Source organism: Dipodomys spectabilis, unplaced genomic scaffold (assembly GCF_019054845.1).
Source record: "Dipodomys spectabilis isolate Male_0828 unplaced genomic scaffold, ASM1905484v1 ptg001221l, whole genome shotgun sequence".
NCBI lineage: Eukaryota > Metazoa > Chordata > Mammalia > Rodentia > Heteromyidae > Dipodomys > Dipodomys spectabilis.
The window spans coordinates 16,799-29,618 of NW_024871898.1; the positions used below are offsets into that span (position 1 = coordinate 16,799).

A 12,820-nucleotide genomic window follows, 5' to 3' on the forward strand; every position below is an offset into this window, starting at 1 on the left:
CTTCTGGGGGCTGCGGCAACTGGGTTCTTCCTATGGTTCTTGGATTCTCAGTTTGGGTGCTGTTTCTTGGCCTTTATTGTGATCTTGTTGGTTTTCTATTTGTAGGACATATTTAAGTAGCTTTTGTAGGGCTACTTCTTGGGAAATATATTGTTTCAGATTGTCTTTGGTATGGAAGGTTTTTCTTTGACCTTCGATTATGAAGGAGAGTGTAGCTGGGTAGAGTATTCTTGATTGATAATTGTTTGTCTTTAGGGCATGGCATACATCATTCCAGGCTCTTCTTGCTTTAATTCTCTCTGCTGACAAATCTGAGGGGACTCTAATTGATTTCCTCTTATAGGTGATTGATCTTTTCTACTTGACAGTTTTATGGATCTTTTCCTTGGTCTGAATTGATACTGTGCAGATTATAATGCGACATTGCCATGTCCTGTTCTGGTCTGGTATATTTTGGGTTCTAAAAGCTTCTTCTATCTGAATAATCCTAACTTTTTGCATGTTTGGGAAGTTCTCTCCTAGGATCCTGTAAAACAAATGTTCTCAACCATTAACTTCTGTTTCTAGGTGCTCCTTTACAAACATTATCCTCATATTAGACCTACTGATGGTGTCTTCCAAATGTTGAATAGATCTATCCCATATTCCTTGGATTTGTCTTGGATAGTAGTATGTTATTTCTCTCTAATATCAAGGCTGTCTTTAATCTCCAAGATTCTATCTTCTGCATGGTTTAACCTACTGTCATGACTTTCTACTTTGTTTTTAATTTCTTTTCCTTCTAGTTGGTCGGCTTTAATGGCTTCAAATTCTTTGTTAGAGCTTTCTTTTAGATCTTTTATGAACTTCTATACTTCCTTAATTTGGTGTTCAGTGTTTATTCTCAAATGACTTAGTTGATTGTTTATGGTTTCCTTTGTTGCCCATTCCCTCTGCCAGGCTCTATTCAGGATTCCATTTGTGGTCTCCCTGAATTCTTTCAGCTGTCTCTTTATGGATTCCATTAATGTCTCTCTTGATCTTTGTGTATTCTCATTCCACTCTCACAATTGCTGTATTACTCTTTGATTAGCTTCCTCATGTTCATGCAATTCCTGAAGTTCTCTTTGACTGTTCTCAACCTGCTTACACAATACCTGTGTTTCTCTTTTTCTGTTATCCTCCTCCTCATGCAATTGCTGTGTTTCTCTTTGATTGTTGTCAGCCTGCTTATGCAATTCCTGTATTGCTCTTTGACTGTTCTAAATCTGCTCATGCACTTCCTGTACCAATCTTTGAGTAGTTTCTGCACTTCACGAGATTCCAGTATTAATCTTTGGTTTGCCTCTCTCTCTCCCTATCATGCTCACACTGAGTCCTTTGCAGGTTTTCAATCTTTTCATTCACCATTTTTACCAGTATTGTTTGTACAGATTTTTGGGAACTGTCCTCTGGATTATTCACTAACTATTCTGTCAACTGTTTATCATGAGTGGGAGTCCAGATATCTGGACTTGCCATTTTTCTTCTGTTTTTCTGGCTTTTTCTGCTCATTTGGTATGAAAGTAACACTAATTTTGTGCTAGAACATAATTTTAAGGCAAGCATCAACCAAAGTCTGGTAGTTGCACAGTCAAAAGGCTATAGACACAATCTAGTTCAACAGATACAATCTATTCAACATCAAACAACTATGGATTAATGGGATAAGAATAGCAAAGAAAAAAATTGGCAAACCAGAAATTATTAGATGTAGGGAGAAATGTGGGGAAAAATAGAATTATAGGGTGGTGGCGAGGTAAGATGAGAGTGAATTTAACCAAGGCCTAATCTCAGAGAGGGAAATGGATTGGACAGAATGATAGGAGAGACATTAAGAAAAAAAAACCCAGAAAATATAGAAAAACAAAAATTTAAATTTAAAAAGATAAATACTTGGTTCCCGGCCCGGAAGGCCCGCGGGTCAGAGCTGTGCGTTAACCCGGCTGGATGGAGGCGGAGGCGTTGGCCGCGTCCATGCCAGCCCCGGGCGTCTCGACCGCCGTGTCTTTGGCCCTGGAGACGGCACGGTGGATGGAGGAAGCGATGCACATGGCCAACGACGCCCTTGAAAATACCGAAGTACCTGTTGGCTGTCTTATGTTCTACAACAATGAAATCGTGGGGAAGGGAAGAAATGAAGTGAATCAAACCAAAAATGCTACTCGACATGCAGAAATGGTGGCCATTGATCAAGTCCTAGATTGGTGTCAACGAAATGGCCAGAGTCCTTCTGCTGTGTTTGAACGTACCGTGTTGTATGTCACTGTGGAACCCTGCATTATGTGTGCAGCTGCTCTCGGCCTGATGAAAATCCCGCTGGTCATCTACAGCTGTCAGAATGAACGATTTGGTGGCTGTGGCTCCGTTCTAAATGTTGCCTCTGCTGACTTACCAAATACGGGAAAACCATTTCAGTGCATCCCTGGATATCGGGCTGAGGAAGCTGTGGAACTGTTAAAGGCCTTCTACAAGCAAGAAAATCCTTATGCACCAAAATCAAAAGTTCGGAAGAAGGAATTTCAGAAATCCTGAACTTGTAATAAAAGACGAAAGCCCCATGGTGACCTGGATAGAATCCCCAGCCTGAAAAGCTGCTGGCATGGAGGGAGCATATATTATGTGTTGTTTGTTATTCTCCGGGAAGACAGAGAATAACATTTGCACTCTTAAGGGAACAAATTAGTGCTTCTTAAAAGGCTGACAATTGTAAACAACTATTAGCTTCTCCACAGCTGAAAGAACATTTTTATGAAGGGGGGGAAAAAACTAAAGTTTGAGGTTTTAGGAATTAGCAAACAGTACATGTCTTTAAGCCACAGCTTCAATCCATTCCAGCTGAGTGCAGGCTGGGATTTCAGTGTCCATCCACACCCCATCACCTGCACTCATTTGGAATAGAAAGCCATGGTCACGTGTGTCCTTTACAACTGGGTTTTTGGAGGTGGAGTTGGATTTTCATTCTTTATAGCTGTTGTGGTCTCCCAGTGTATTGGCTGCGTGAGTGTGAGTGTGTTTGTGTGTGTGTTGGCTTTAGGGCTTGAACTCAACATGTTGTTACTCTCTGGCTTTTTTGCTCAAACTTGGGTCACACCTCCAGTCCTAGCTTTATGTTGGTTAATTGCAGATGAGTCTCACGGACTTTTCCCCCCAGCCTGGCTTCAAACTGTGACCCTCAGATCTCAGCATTTTTTAGTCGCTAGGATTACAGGTGTTAGCCACCAGTGCTGGGCAAGTCTGGCTTTTTTCTACATTGTATATTATTTGTATACACTGTATACATGTGATTGTGAAATCTATTGATTTTATTAAATACATAGAAAAAATGTTTTTAAACAAGTGCCTAAGGGTCATTTAAAAATTGTACCATGTTGCTATAATAGAATCTTAAGATATTTCTGTTTTTAAGGGGCAAAGTATTAAAGGACAATAACATAAATAAGACAGTTCTTTGGTTCCCTGAACCAAAACAGGGTCTTCTGCCTCAGCAAGATTATATTCTCACAAGGATGGATGAAAAAAATGTAGTTATATACTGGAGGGTGAAGAGTTCCAACAACAGTTGGTCATAGTGATACACATCTGTAACCCCATCACTTGGAAGGCAGAGGGAGTTCAACAAGACACTGTCAAAGCAAAAAGTTACAGCGAAATTAAAAAGGAACAAGGTGAAGAAGAATGCCCACTGGTGTGAATGCCAGTTGCAAAATTAAGTAGCATGATACATTTAATCAGAAATCAGCTGTTCCTCATTTGAAAATACAGGTTATAATTGTTAAATTTAATACCTAAAATTTGAAACTGCACAGGAAAGAATATCCACAACAAAACTTTCAGTGTTACTGGGTGCAAGAAGTGTCCTGACGTTTGGCAGAGCTACCCCAGCTGCAGTATACGTCTCTTCCCAGAAGGGGGCCTCAGCGTTCCACCAGAAGCCTAGTGCCAGGCCCCAGAGGACCGCTCCTCAGATGGGTTCATTTCTTCAGTGGATTCATTTCCTTGATACAAAGCATCTGTATTTGTTGCTTCTGCCATTTGAGCGATGTCTCCAACTTGTTTGTTTTGAATTACTTTACAGACTGGAATGAAATTGTGGTGGAAGTATTTTTATATTGCTGAGAATAGCAGCTAATCACAGTTACATGCTTCGAAGGACTTATAATTGCTTGGTTTTGCATGTGGTGTTTTTAACGGCATTTGAGACATTTTATGAGGAAGGATATGCATGGTTTCAAATCTACAACAATGATGCATGCACCTTCAATTTTAACTACTCTAACATTTGTCTTCTCATTAAATGTTAGTGCCATGAAAAAAAAAGATAAATACTTAAAAATTATGTAAGTTTATAGATGATATTGAGAGAAGAAAAGGATAGGATGAGAAGAAGGGAGGGATAGAAAGGAGACACGAAAAACACAAGACCACAGTAAAACTCCAAGACTACACTATAGCTACCGGCACGACTATGTTTATTGCAGCATTATTTACCATAGCTAAAATAGGGAACCAACCCAGATGTCCCTCAGTAGATAAATGGATAAAGAAAATGTGGTATATATACACAATGGAATTCTATGCCTCCATCAGAAAGAAGGACATTGCCCCATTTGTTCAGAAAGGGAAAGACTTGGAAAAAATTATATTAAGTGAAGTAAGCCAGGCCCAAGGTAAAATAGGTCCCATGGTCTCCCTTATTTGCAACAACTAGTATAAGTCTGAGTCAAGCAGAAAAGATCAGATAAATTAACGTTAGGGGAATGAACCCCAAGATAAGTATTCAAAAGTTTTTTTTTCCTTTCATGCAATTGTTTCTATCATATTTATAAGATGATTTCTATGTTTCTTTGTATGTCCCTTCCCTACGGTATAACCCGTGCTTTCACTGTATTTGATGTTGGTATGATTTGTGGAGGGGAAGGGGAAAAAAATCATTTAACTAGGGATACAGGTGGACCCATTGCAACAAAGAGATGTACAAATCATTATGTCAACAAAAGAACTTTACAACTTTGGTGGGTGGTGGGGGGAAGTTCGGGTAGGAGGATGGTGGAGTATGGCAAGGGATAGAAGGGGAAACAAAGAGGAGGCAACAATTCTTGATAAGAAAGGTATTCGTTACCTTGCCCATGTAATTTTAACTCCTCTGTATGCATTCTCACAATTAAAAAAAAAACAAGAAAAAATGGAAAAAGCAAAAATATGAAACACTTAAAAATTATGTAAGTTTATAGATGATCTTGAGAAAAGAAAAGAATAGGATGAGAGAAAGGGAGGGATAGAAAGGAGATACGAAAAACTGAAAACTAAAAATTCTCAAAATTTGTTACTTGAAAATTATATAGGTATAAAGAGAAAATGCTGCTATTGAACAAGTTAAGCCAAGGAGGTGGGGGGGAAGATGGCAGAGGAGAAGCTGGAGGCTAAACAAGCTCTCCCATAGAAAGCAGTTTTAGAGTTCCAGTGAACAGTCCTAAGCCAGAGAATCACACCAAGTGTGCCATCACAGGACAGAGAGTTAGGCCAGCTAAGGAAAATCAAGGCAAATAGAGAGATCTGAGCTCTTGCCAGCAGCCGCCACAGATGCGACACAGTTTTTGCAGCCCCCAAGAAGGTGGATAACATGGCAGGAAATCCCAATTACCTCTCAGTCCTATCTCTTAACATTAACGGACTTAACTCTCCAATTAAGCGACACAGACTGTCTAATTGGATTAAAAAACAAGATCCTTCTATCTGCTGCCTTCAGGAGTCACATCTCCTGCCCATAAAAACAAACACATTTTCAATGTTAAAGGCTGGAGCAATATCTACCATGCAAACGGCCCCCATAAACAGGAGGGAGTTGCAATCCTAATATCAGATGAATTTGACTTCAAATTAAAATTCGTGAGAAGAGATAAAGAAGGTCGCTACATACTAATTAACGGATCTCTCCTTCAGGAGAATACAATTCTAAATATCTATTCGCCAAACAATGGAGCACTCAAATTTATCCAAGAAACACTACTTTCCCTCAAATCCCACATAGATCCAAAGACATTAATTGTTGGAGATTTTAACACACCACTCTCCCCACTAGATAGATCAACTCGGCAAAAACTCAACAGAGAAACCGCAGATTTAAACAGCTGCATTGATCAACTAGATTTTACAGACATCTATCGAACATTTCACCCAGCAGCATCAGAATACACGTTTTTCTCAGTAGCACATGGAACATTTTCTAAAATAGACCACATTTTAGGCCACAAAGCAAAACTGTCTAAATTCAGAAACATTGAAGTTATATCTTGCATTCTCTCAGACCACAAGGGAATAAAATTAGAACTCAACACCAAAAGCCACCAAAGAAAGTCTGGTAACACATGGAGGCTGAACAACACACTGCTGAATCACGAGTGGGTCATTGAGATTAGAAAGGGAATTCAAATGTTCATGCTATTCAACAAAAATGAGCACACAAATTACCAGCTCCTCTGGGACACAGACAAGGCAGTACTCAGAGGCAAGTTTATAGCTCTAAGCTCCAATATCAACAAATATGAGAGATCTGAAACCAACAATTTAATGACACATCTAAACCTCCTTGAAAAAGAGCAGCAAGATAAGGCCCAATACAATAGACAGTGAGAAATAATTAAAATTAAATCAGAATTAAATGAATTAGAATCCAAAACAACTATAGAAACAATCAACAAAACAAAGAGATGGTTCCTCAAGAAAATTAACAAAATTGACAAACTTTTAGCAAATCTCAGGAGAAAAAGAAGAGATCACACCCAAGTAAATAAACTCAGAGATGAGAATGGAAACATCACCTTAAGAAACAACTAAGATTCAGAACATTATAAGGGAATACTTCTCAAAACTGTATGCTAATAAGTTTGAGAACTTGGCAGAAATGCACCTTATCCTAGCAAATATTGACATGCCAAAACTAAACCAAGATGAGTTAAAACATCTTAACAGGCCCATATCAAGCATTGAAATACAAAGAGCAATAAGAGATCTCCCAGCTAAGAAAGTCCAAGACCAGATGGTTTTACAGCGGAATTTTACAAGGCCTTCAAAGCAGAGCTCACACCAATACTCCTCCAACTCTTCAATGAAATTGAAAGAGAAATTTCACTACCGAAAACATTCTATGAAGCCATCATAACCCTCATCCCAAAATCAGGCAGGGACTCATCAAAGAAAGAGAACTATAGACCCATTTCTTTGATGAACATTGATGCCAAACTTCTCAACAAAATTTTGGCCAATCTACTTCAACAATTCACCCAAAAAATCATACAACACGATCAAACAGGATTCATTTCAGGGTGCAAACTGGTACAATATATGCAAATCAATTAATATTATTCATCACATCAACAGGAGCAAGAATAAGAACCACATGGTTATTTCAATATATGAAGTAAAAGCATTCGACAAGATGCAACACCCCTTTATGATGAAGGTTCTGGAAAAATTAGGAATCCATGGAACATTCCTCAATACAATAAAGGCTGTTTATGACAAACCTACAGCCACCATTATAATTAATGGTGAAAAAATAAAGCCATTTCCTCTTAACTCAAGAACAAGACAAGGATGTCCACTCTCTCCACTTCTCTTCAATCTAGTATTATAATGCCTAGCTACAGCAATAAGACAAGATGCGAACATAAAGGGGATCCAAATAGGGAAAGAAGAAATAAAACTCTCCCTCTTCGCAGATGACATGATCTTGTATTTAAAGAATCCCATATACTCCACTCCTAAATTACTCAAGCTGATTCAAAACTTTGGCAAAGTAGCAGGGTATAAAATTAACCCCCCAAAATCAATGGCTTTTTTGTATGCCAACAATGAGAAAAGTGTGGTTGAAATTAGGAAAGGAACTCCATTTATAATAGCCCCACAAAAAATAAAATACCTAGGAATTAACTTACCCAAAGAAGTGAAGGACCTCTATGATGAAAACTTAAAAATCTTGAAAAAGGAAATCAACACAGAACTTTGAAAATGGCAAACCCTCCCATGCTCCTGGATTGGAAAGATTAACATCGTGAAAATGGCAATACTTCCCAAGGCTCTCTCCAAATTCAATGTGATATCTATCAAAATTCCAACCTCATTCCTCAAGGAAATATAAGAGGCAATTCAAAAATTCATATGGAACAATAAAAGACCCTGAATAGCAAAAACGCTCCTCAACGGAAAGAACACTGCTGGAGGAATATCAATACCAAATTTCAAACTCTACTATAAAGCCATAGAAATCAAAACAGCTTGCTACTCGCATAAGAACAGACCTCAGGAACAATGGAATAGAATTGAAAACTCAGAAATGAACCTACAGACCTGTAGCCATCTAATCTTCGATAAGGGAGCTAAAATAATAGAATGAAAGAAAGACAGCCTCTTCAGTAAATGGTGCTGGTGAAATTGGTTAACTACTTGTAGAAAACTGAAGCTAGATCCTTATATATCACCCTGCACCAGAATCAACTCCAAAGTTCAAAGACCTCGGAGTCAATCAGACACTCTGTAAACATTACAGGATGGAATAGGAGAAACCCTAGGTCTCCTTGGAGCAGGCCGAAATTTTCTTAATAGAGACCAGGAAAAACAACAAATCAAAGAAAGGTTGGACAAATGGGATTTCATGAAGTTCCAGAGCATCTGCATGGCAAAGTACATAACTGGCAAGATCAATAGAAAGCCCACAGATTGGGAGAAGATCTTCACTAGCCATACAACGGACAAGGGTCTCATATCTAAAATATACTAGGAACTCAAAAAATTAAATCCCCCAACAACAAATCCTCAAAGAAACAACTGCCCAATAAATAAGTGGGCTAAAGACTTAAAGAGAAACTTCTCTGAAGAAGAAAGAAGGATGGCCAATAGACACATGAAGAAATGCTCAACCTCCCTAGCCATAAAGGAAATGCAAATCAAAACAACATTTAGATACCACCTCAGTCCAGTTAGAATGGCAAAAATCAAGAACTCTAAAAACAACAGATGCTGGAGGGGGATGTGGACAGAAGGGAACCTTACTTCATTGTTGGTGCGAGTGTAAACCTTTTCAACCACTTTGAAAAGCAGTATGGAGGTTTCTCAAAAGACTTCACATAGAGCTCCCCTATGACCCAGCAATCCCACTTTGGGGCATTTACCCAAATGTTTACAAACAAGACCACACTAAAGCTACCAGCACAGCTATGTTTATTGCAGCATTATTTACCATAGCTAAGATATGGAACCAACCCAGAAGCCCGTCAGTAGATGAATGGATCAAGAAAATGTGGTATATATACACAATGGAATTCTATGCCTCCATCAGAAAGAATGACATTTCCCCATTTGTTAGGAAATGGAAAGGCTTGGAAAAAATTATATTAAGTGAAGTAAGCCAAGCCCAAAGACACATAGGTCCCATGGTTTCCCTCATTTGCAATATCTAGTATAGGTATGAGTCAAGCAGAAAAGGTCAGATAATATAATGTTAGGAAAATGAACCCTTAGATAGGTATTTAATTTTTTTTTTCTTTCATGCATTTGTTTCTAACACATTTATAAGATTATTTCTTTGTTTCTTTGTATGTCCCTCCCCCACAGTATAACCCCTGCTTTCACTATATTTGATGAATGTATAATTTGTGGAGGAGATGGGGAAAAACAAGTCATTTAAGGATACAGGTGGACCGGTTGCAACAATGAGAAGTACAAGTTGTCATGTTGAAAACGAACTTTACAACTTTTGTGTGGGCGGGGGGGCGGGGGGGAAGATTGGGTGGGGGGACGGGGAAGGCTGGGAAGGGATGAGAAGGGTAAACAAAGGAGGAGTCTGCAATGCTTGATAAGAAATGTACTCATTATCTTGTCCATGTAATTTTAACCCCTCTTTACAGTATGTTCACAAAAAATAAAAATAAAATAATTTAAAATAATTTAATCCTAAGAGATTGTGAATTGAGTAATAAATTGCTGCATAAAGTGTGTACACAATGGGGGATAAGGTCTAATAATCGACGATGGGTAAATATATGAGGATGATCAGAACAGCAATTAATTCTCACCAAAAAGAAAGAGAAAAAATTGAAAAGATAAAAATAAAAAGGACCAAAAGATCAGAAGAGATAAAACACACACACACATACACACACACACACACACACACACACACACACACACACACATATCGATAATAAAAATTATGAAAGGAAGAAAAGATTAATAGAAAACAATTTTTGAAAAATTAAGAAAAGGTACAAAGAAGAGTTCTTTGATTTTTTTGAGGGGGGTGGGGAAGGGGGTAGAATGGGAAGATCCTGCATCTCCCCCGTGTCCATAACCAATCTCTTGGTGGAGTCTCTGGTCTGCTTGTGGTGTTTGTTTTTTCTGTGGGTTGATTAGTTTCTTAAGTGAGTTTGAGCAGGCAGTAAAATGCTCTGCATTACCCAGGATTTTGTGATCCTCCTCCCATTCTACTTCAGTGGGAGGGAGATCTGCTTTGAGTATCACGAAAGAGGGAGATGGCTGTTTCCTCTAGTTTGGAGATGCTGTTTTTAGGCTAGGTTCTGGGTAAAGTTGAGGTCTTTCAGCAAACAGTAGCTTTTCCCTGAGGGAATAGCTCCTGGGACACTCACAGAGCCCATCCTGGGGCCATTCTCAGGTTTTTGATTACTGAATTTCAATTGATTGTCTATGCTGCTGTATGGAGGGGCAGCATCTGGCTCAGTTTACCCAGAGAAGAAAGTCACTCCTCCAATGGTGAGGCTTCCTTGCCTGGGCTGGTTGACTTTCCTTTGGGGGGAACTGAGCCAGGCAGTTCAAGTCAGGTTCCTGTGACCTCCTAAATGACTCTTGTTTTCTTCCAAGGCCTGAGTTAGAGATAGCTGTTCAAATGGTCCTTTTTTAATATCAAAGATGGAGATCTCTGATGGTGGTGGCAGGGAGGGGTGGCCTTCCCTCCTCTGCTCCCTTAGAGTGAGGATGTCAGGCTTCTACCCACTCCGGAGTCTTTGGTCCTGGGTTGTGTCTGGCCTGCGATCTGCCGGATGAAGATATCTGCTCCTCCTCAGTTCTTACTGGTGTTGAGTAAAATCTGCTTGCCTGCCACATCTGGCATCTTTTCCCAAGACTCTCTGTGCTATAGGTATGGAGGCTATGGCCACCGCTGCTGCTGCTGCAGCCACTACAGTTGCGGCTACCAGCAAGTGCTCAGATTTGTCTCCTTGCTTTGATTTTCCCTCTCTGGCCACTCTCTGTACTCTGATGGAACATTTGGTGTGGTTCTCTAGCCTAGGACTGTTCACTTGATCACTAAAACTGCTTTGTATGCCAGAAATTGTTTAGCCTCCAGCTTCTCCTCCGCCATATTCATCTGAACATATTTTTTGCCTCTTATTGAAGTGTATCTGATATTTTCATGTAGGGTTCTCCAAATATAATATTAATTCATTCATTTCATTAGGACAATTTCGGTCGATTTATTATCCATTATAATAATGAGAGCATGCTGTGTCAGACTCCTATCAATATGACAAAATACTTCATAAAATTAATTAAAAGGAGGAAAGTTTTATCTTGGCTTCTGATTTTATACATTTCAATTTACATTTCTTATCCTCATTGCTCAGGAACATGTGATGGCCTTTTTGTATTCATGGAAGCCAGGAAGTAAAGAAGAGGAGGAATGGGAGTGGGAAAGGGAGAAAAAGGATGAGAGGAAGAGGGAGAGGGAGAAGGAAAAGGAGAAGGAGAAGTAAAAGAAGGAAGAGGAAGAAAGGACTTTGATCTTAACATCCTCTTTGATTTCAAGTTCTGAGTGACCTAATCTCTTCAACTATGCCCACTTGAAAGGGTTCACCTCTTTATGGCAATGTAGTGAAAGCTAATTATTAATCACAATCCTTTATGATTTCAGATTTAATTTCTAGTGTAGTGGGTAGATCTTTCTATACAGTTGTGATAACTTCTGTTCCTAAATATCAGAGATGCTATTTGGCATAGCAGTGATTTGGTTATACCATTACTGGAGAGATGAATGAAATATTTTGAATGCAAATACATTTTATTTAGCAGATGCAGAAGCTTCAAGAGTTTTCATGTTGTGATCTTCAAAAATGACTATTTCATCTAACTCATAATGACATGAATTTTTCATAATTTTATAGCATTTCCATTCAAGTATTTATTATTTATAATGAGGTTCTTTCCTTCAAGTTGAAGGAAAAATAATCATTTATCTTAATTATTCTATAGAGTGTAGGTATAATATGAATTTCTTACCATTCAAAAATAACTTATATTCAAGTCTATAGGAATAATTGGATAAGTGATGGAATATCTTGCTTTAGTTACCTTATACTGAGATTGATTCAATTTGTAAAAATAACCGCTGACATAAAATAAATGAAATTCACTGTTTCTGTAAAAGGACTAGGTAATCAAATATCAGAAATATATGACCAGTAACTAAGATTTTTAAATAATCAAAAAATGTATGAAGCTACATTTTTGTGTCAAAAACTTTTAGGTTAAAAAGAAGAGAAAATCATGTGACCACATTAGATAATATTTAATTTAATGAAAAATTGCTTCATTCAGCCTGATAGAGCCTATTGCCTTTAGCTTACATGAGAAATTTGATTAATGATCCCTTTTTTGCTATTGAATAATAGAGTAATTCAATTTGTCCAAAGATTCTGTCATTTAAATCTTTGAGTGCATATTTTTTCAAAAAATTGAAAACTTTTTCACAGTACAGGTTCAGGTTTAATAACTAAATAAATATCTATGTTAT

At 38.3% G+C, this 12,820-nt stretch overlaps 1 protein-coding gene across 1 annotated transcript; it reads left to right on the forward strand.

Annotated features, from left to right (window-relative positions):
- The first annotated feature begins 2,025 nt into the window (after positions 1-2,025).
- Positions 2,026-2,553, forward strand: LOC122102991 (tRNA-specific adenosine deaminase 2-like). Its single transcript, XM_042673555.1, has one exon. The coding sequence runs from the start codon at positions 2,053-2,055 to the stop codon at positions 2,551-2,553; it is 501 nt and encodes a 166-aa protein (XP_042529489.1). The 5' UTR covers positions 2,026-2,052.
- The last annotated feature ends 10,267 nt before the right edge of the window (positions 2,554-12,820 follow it).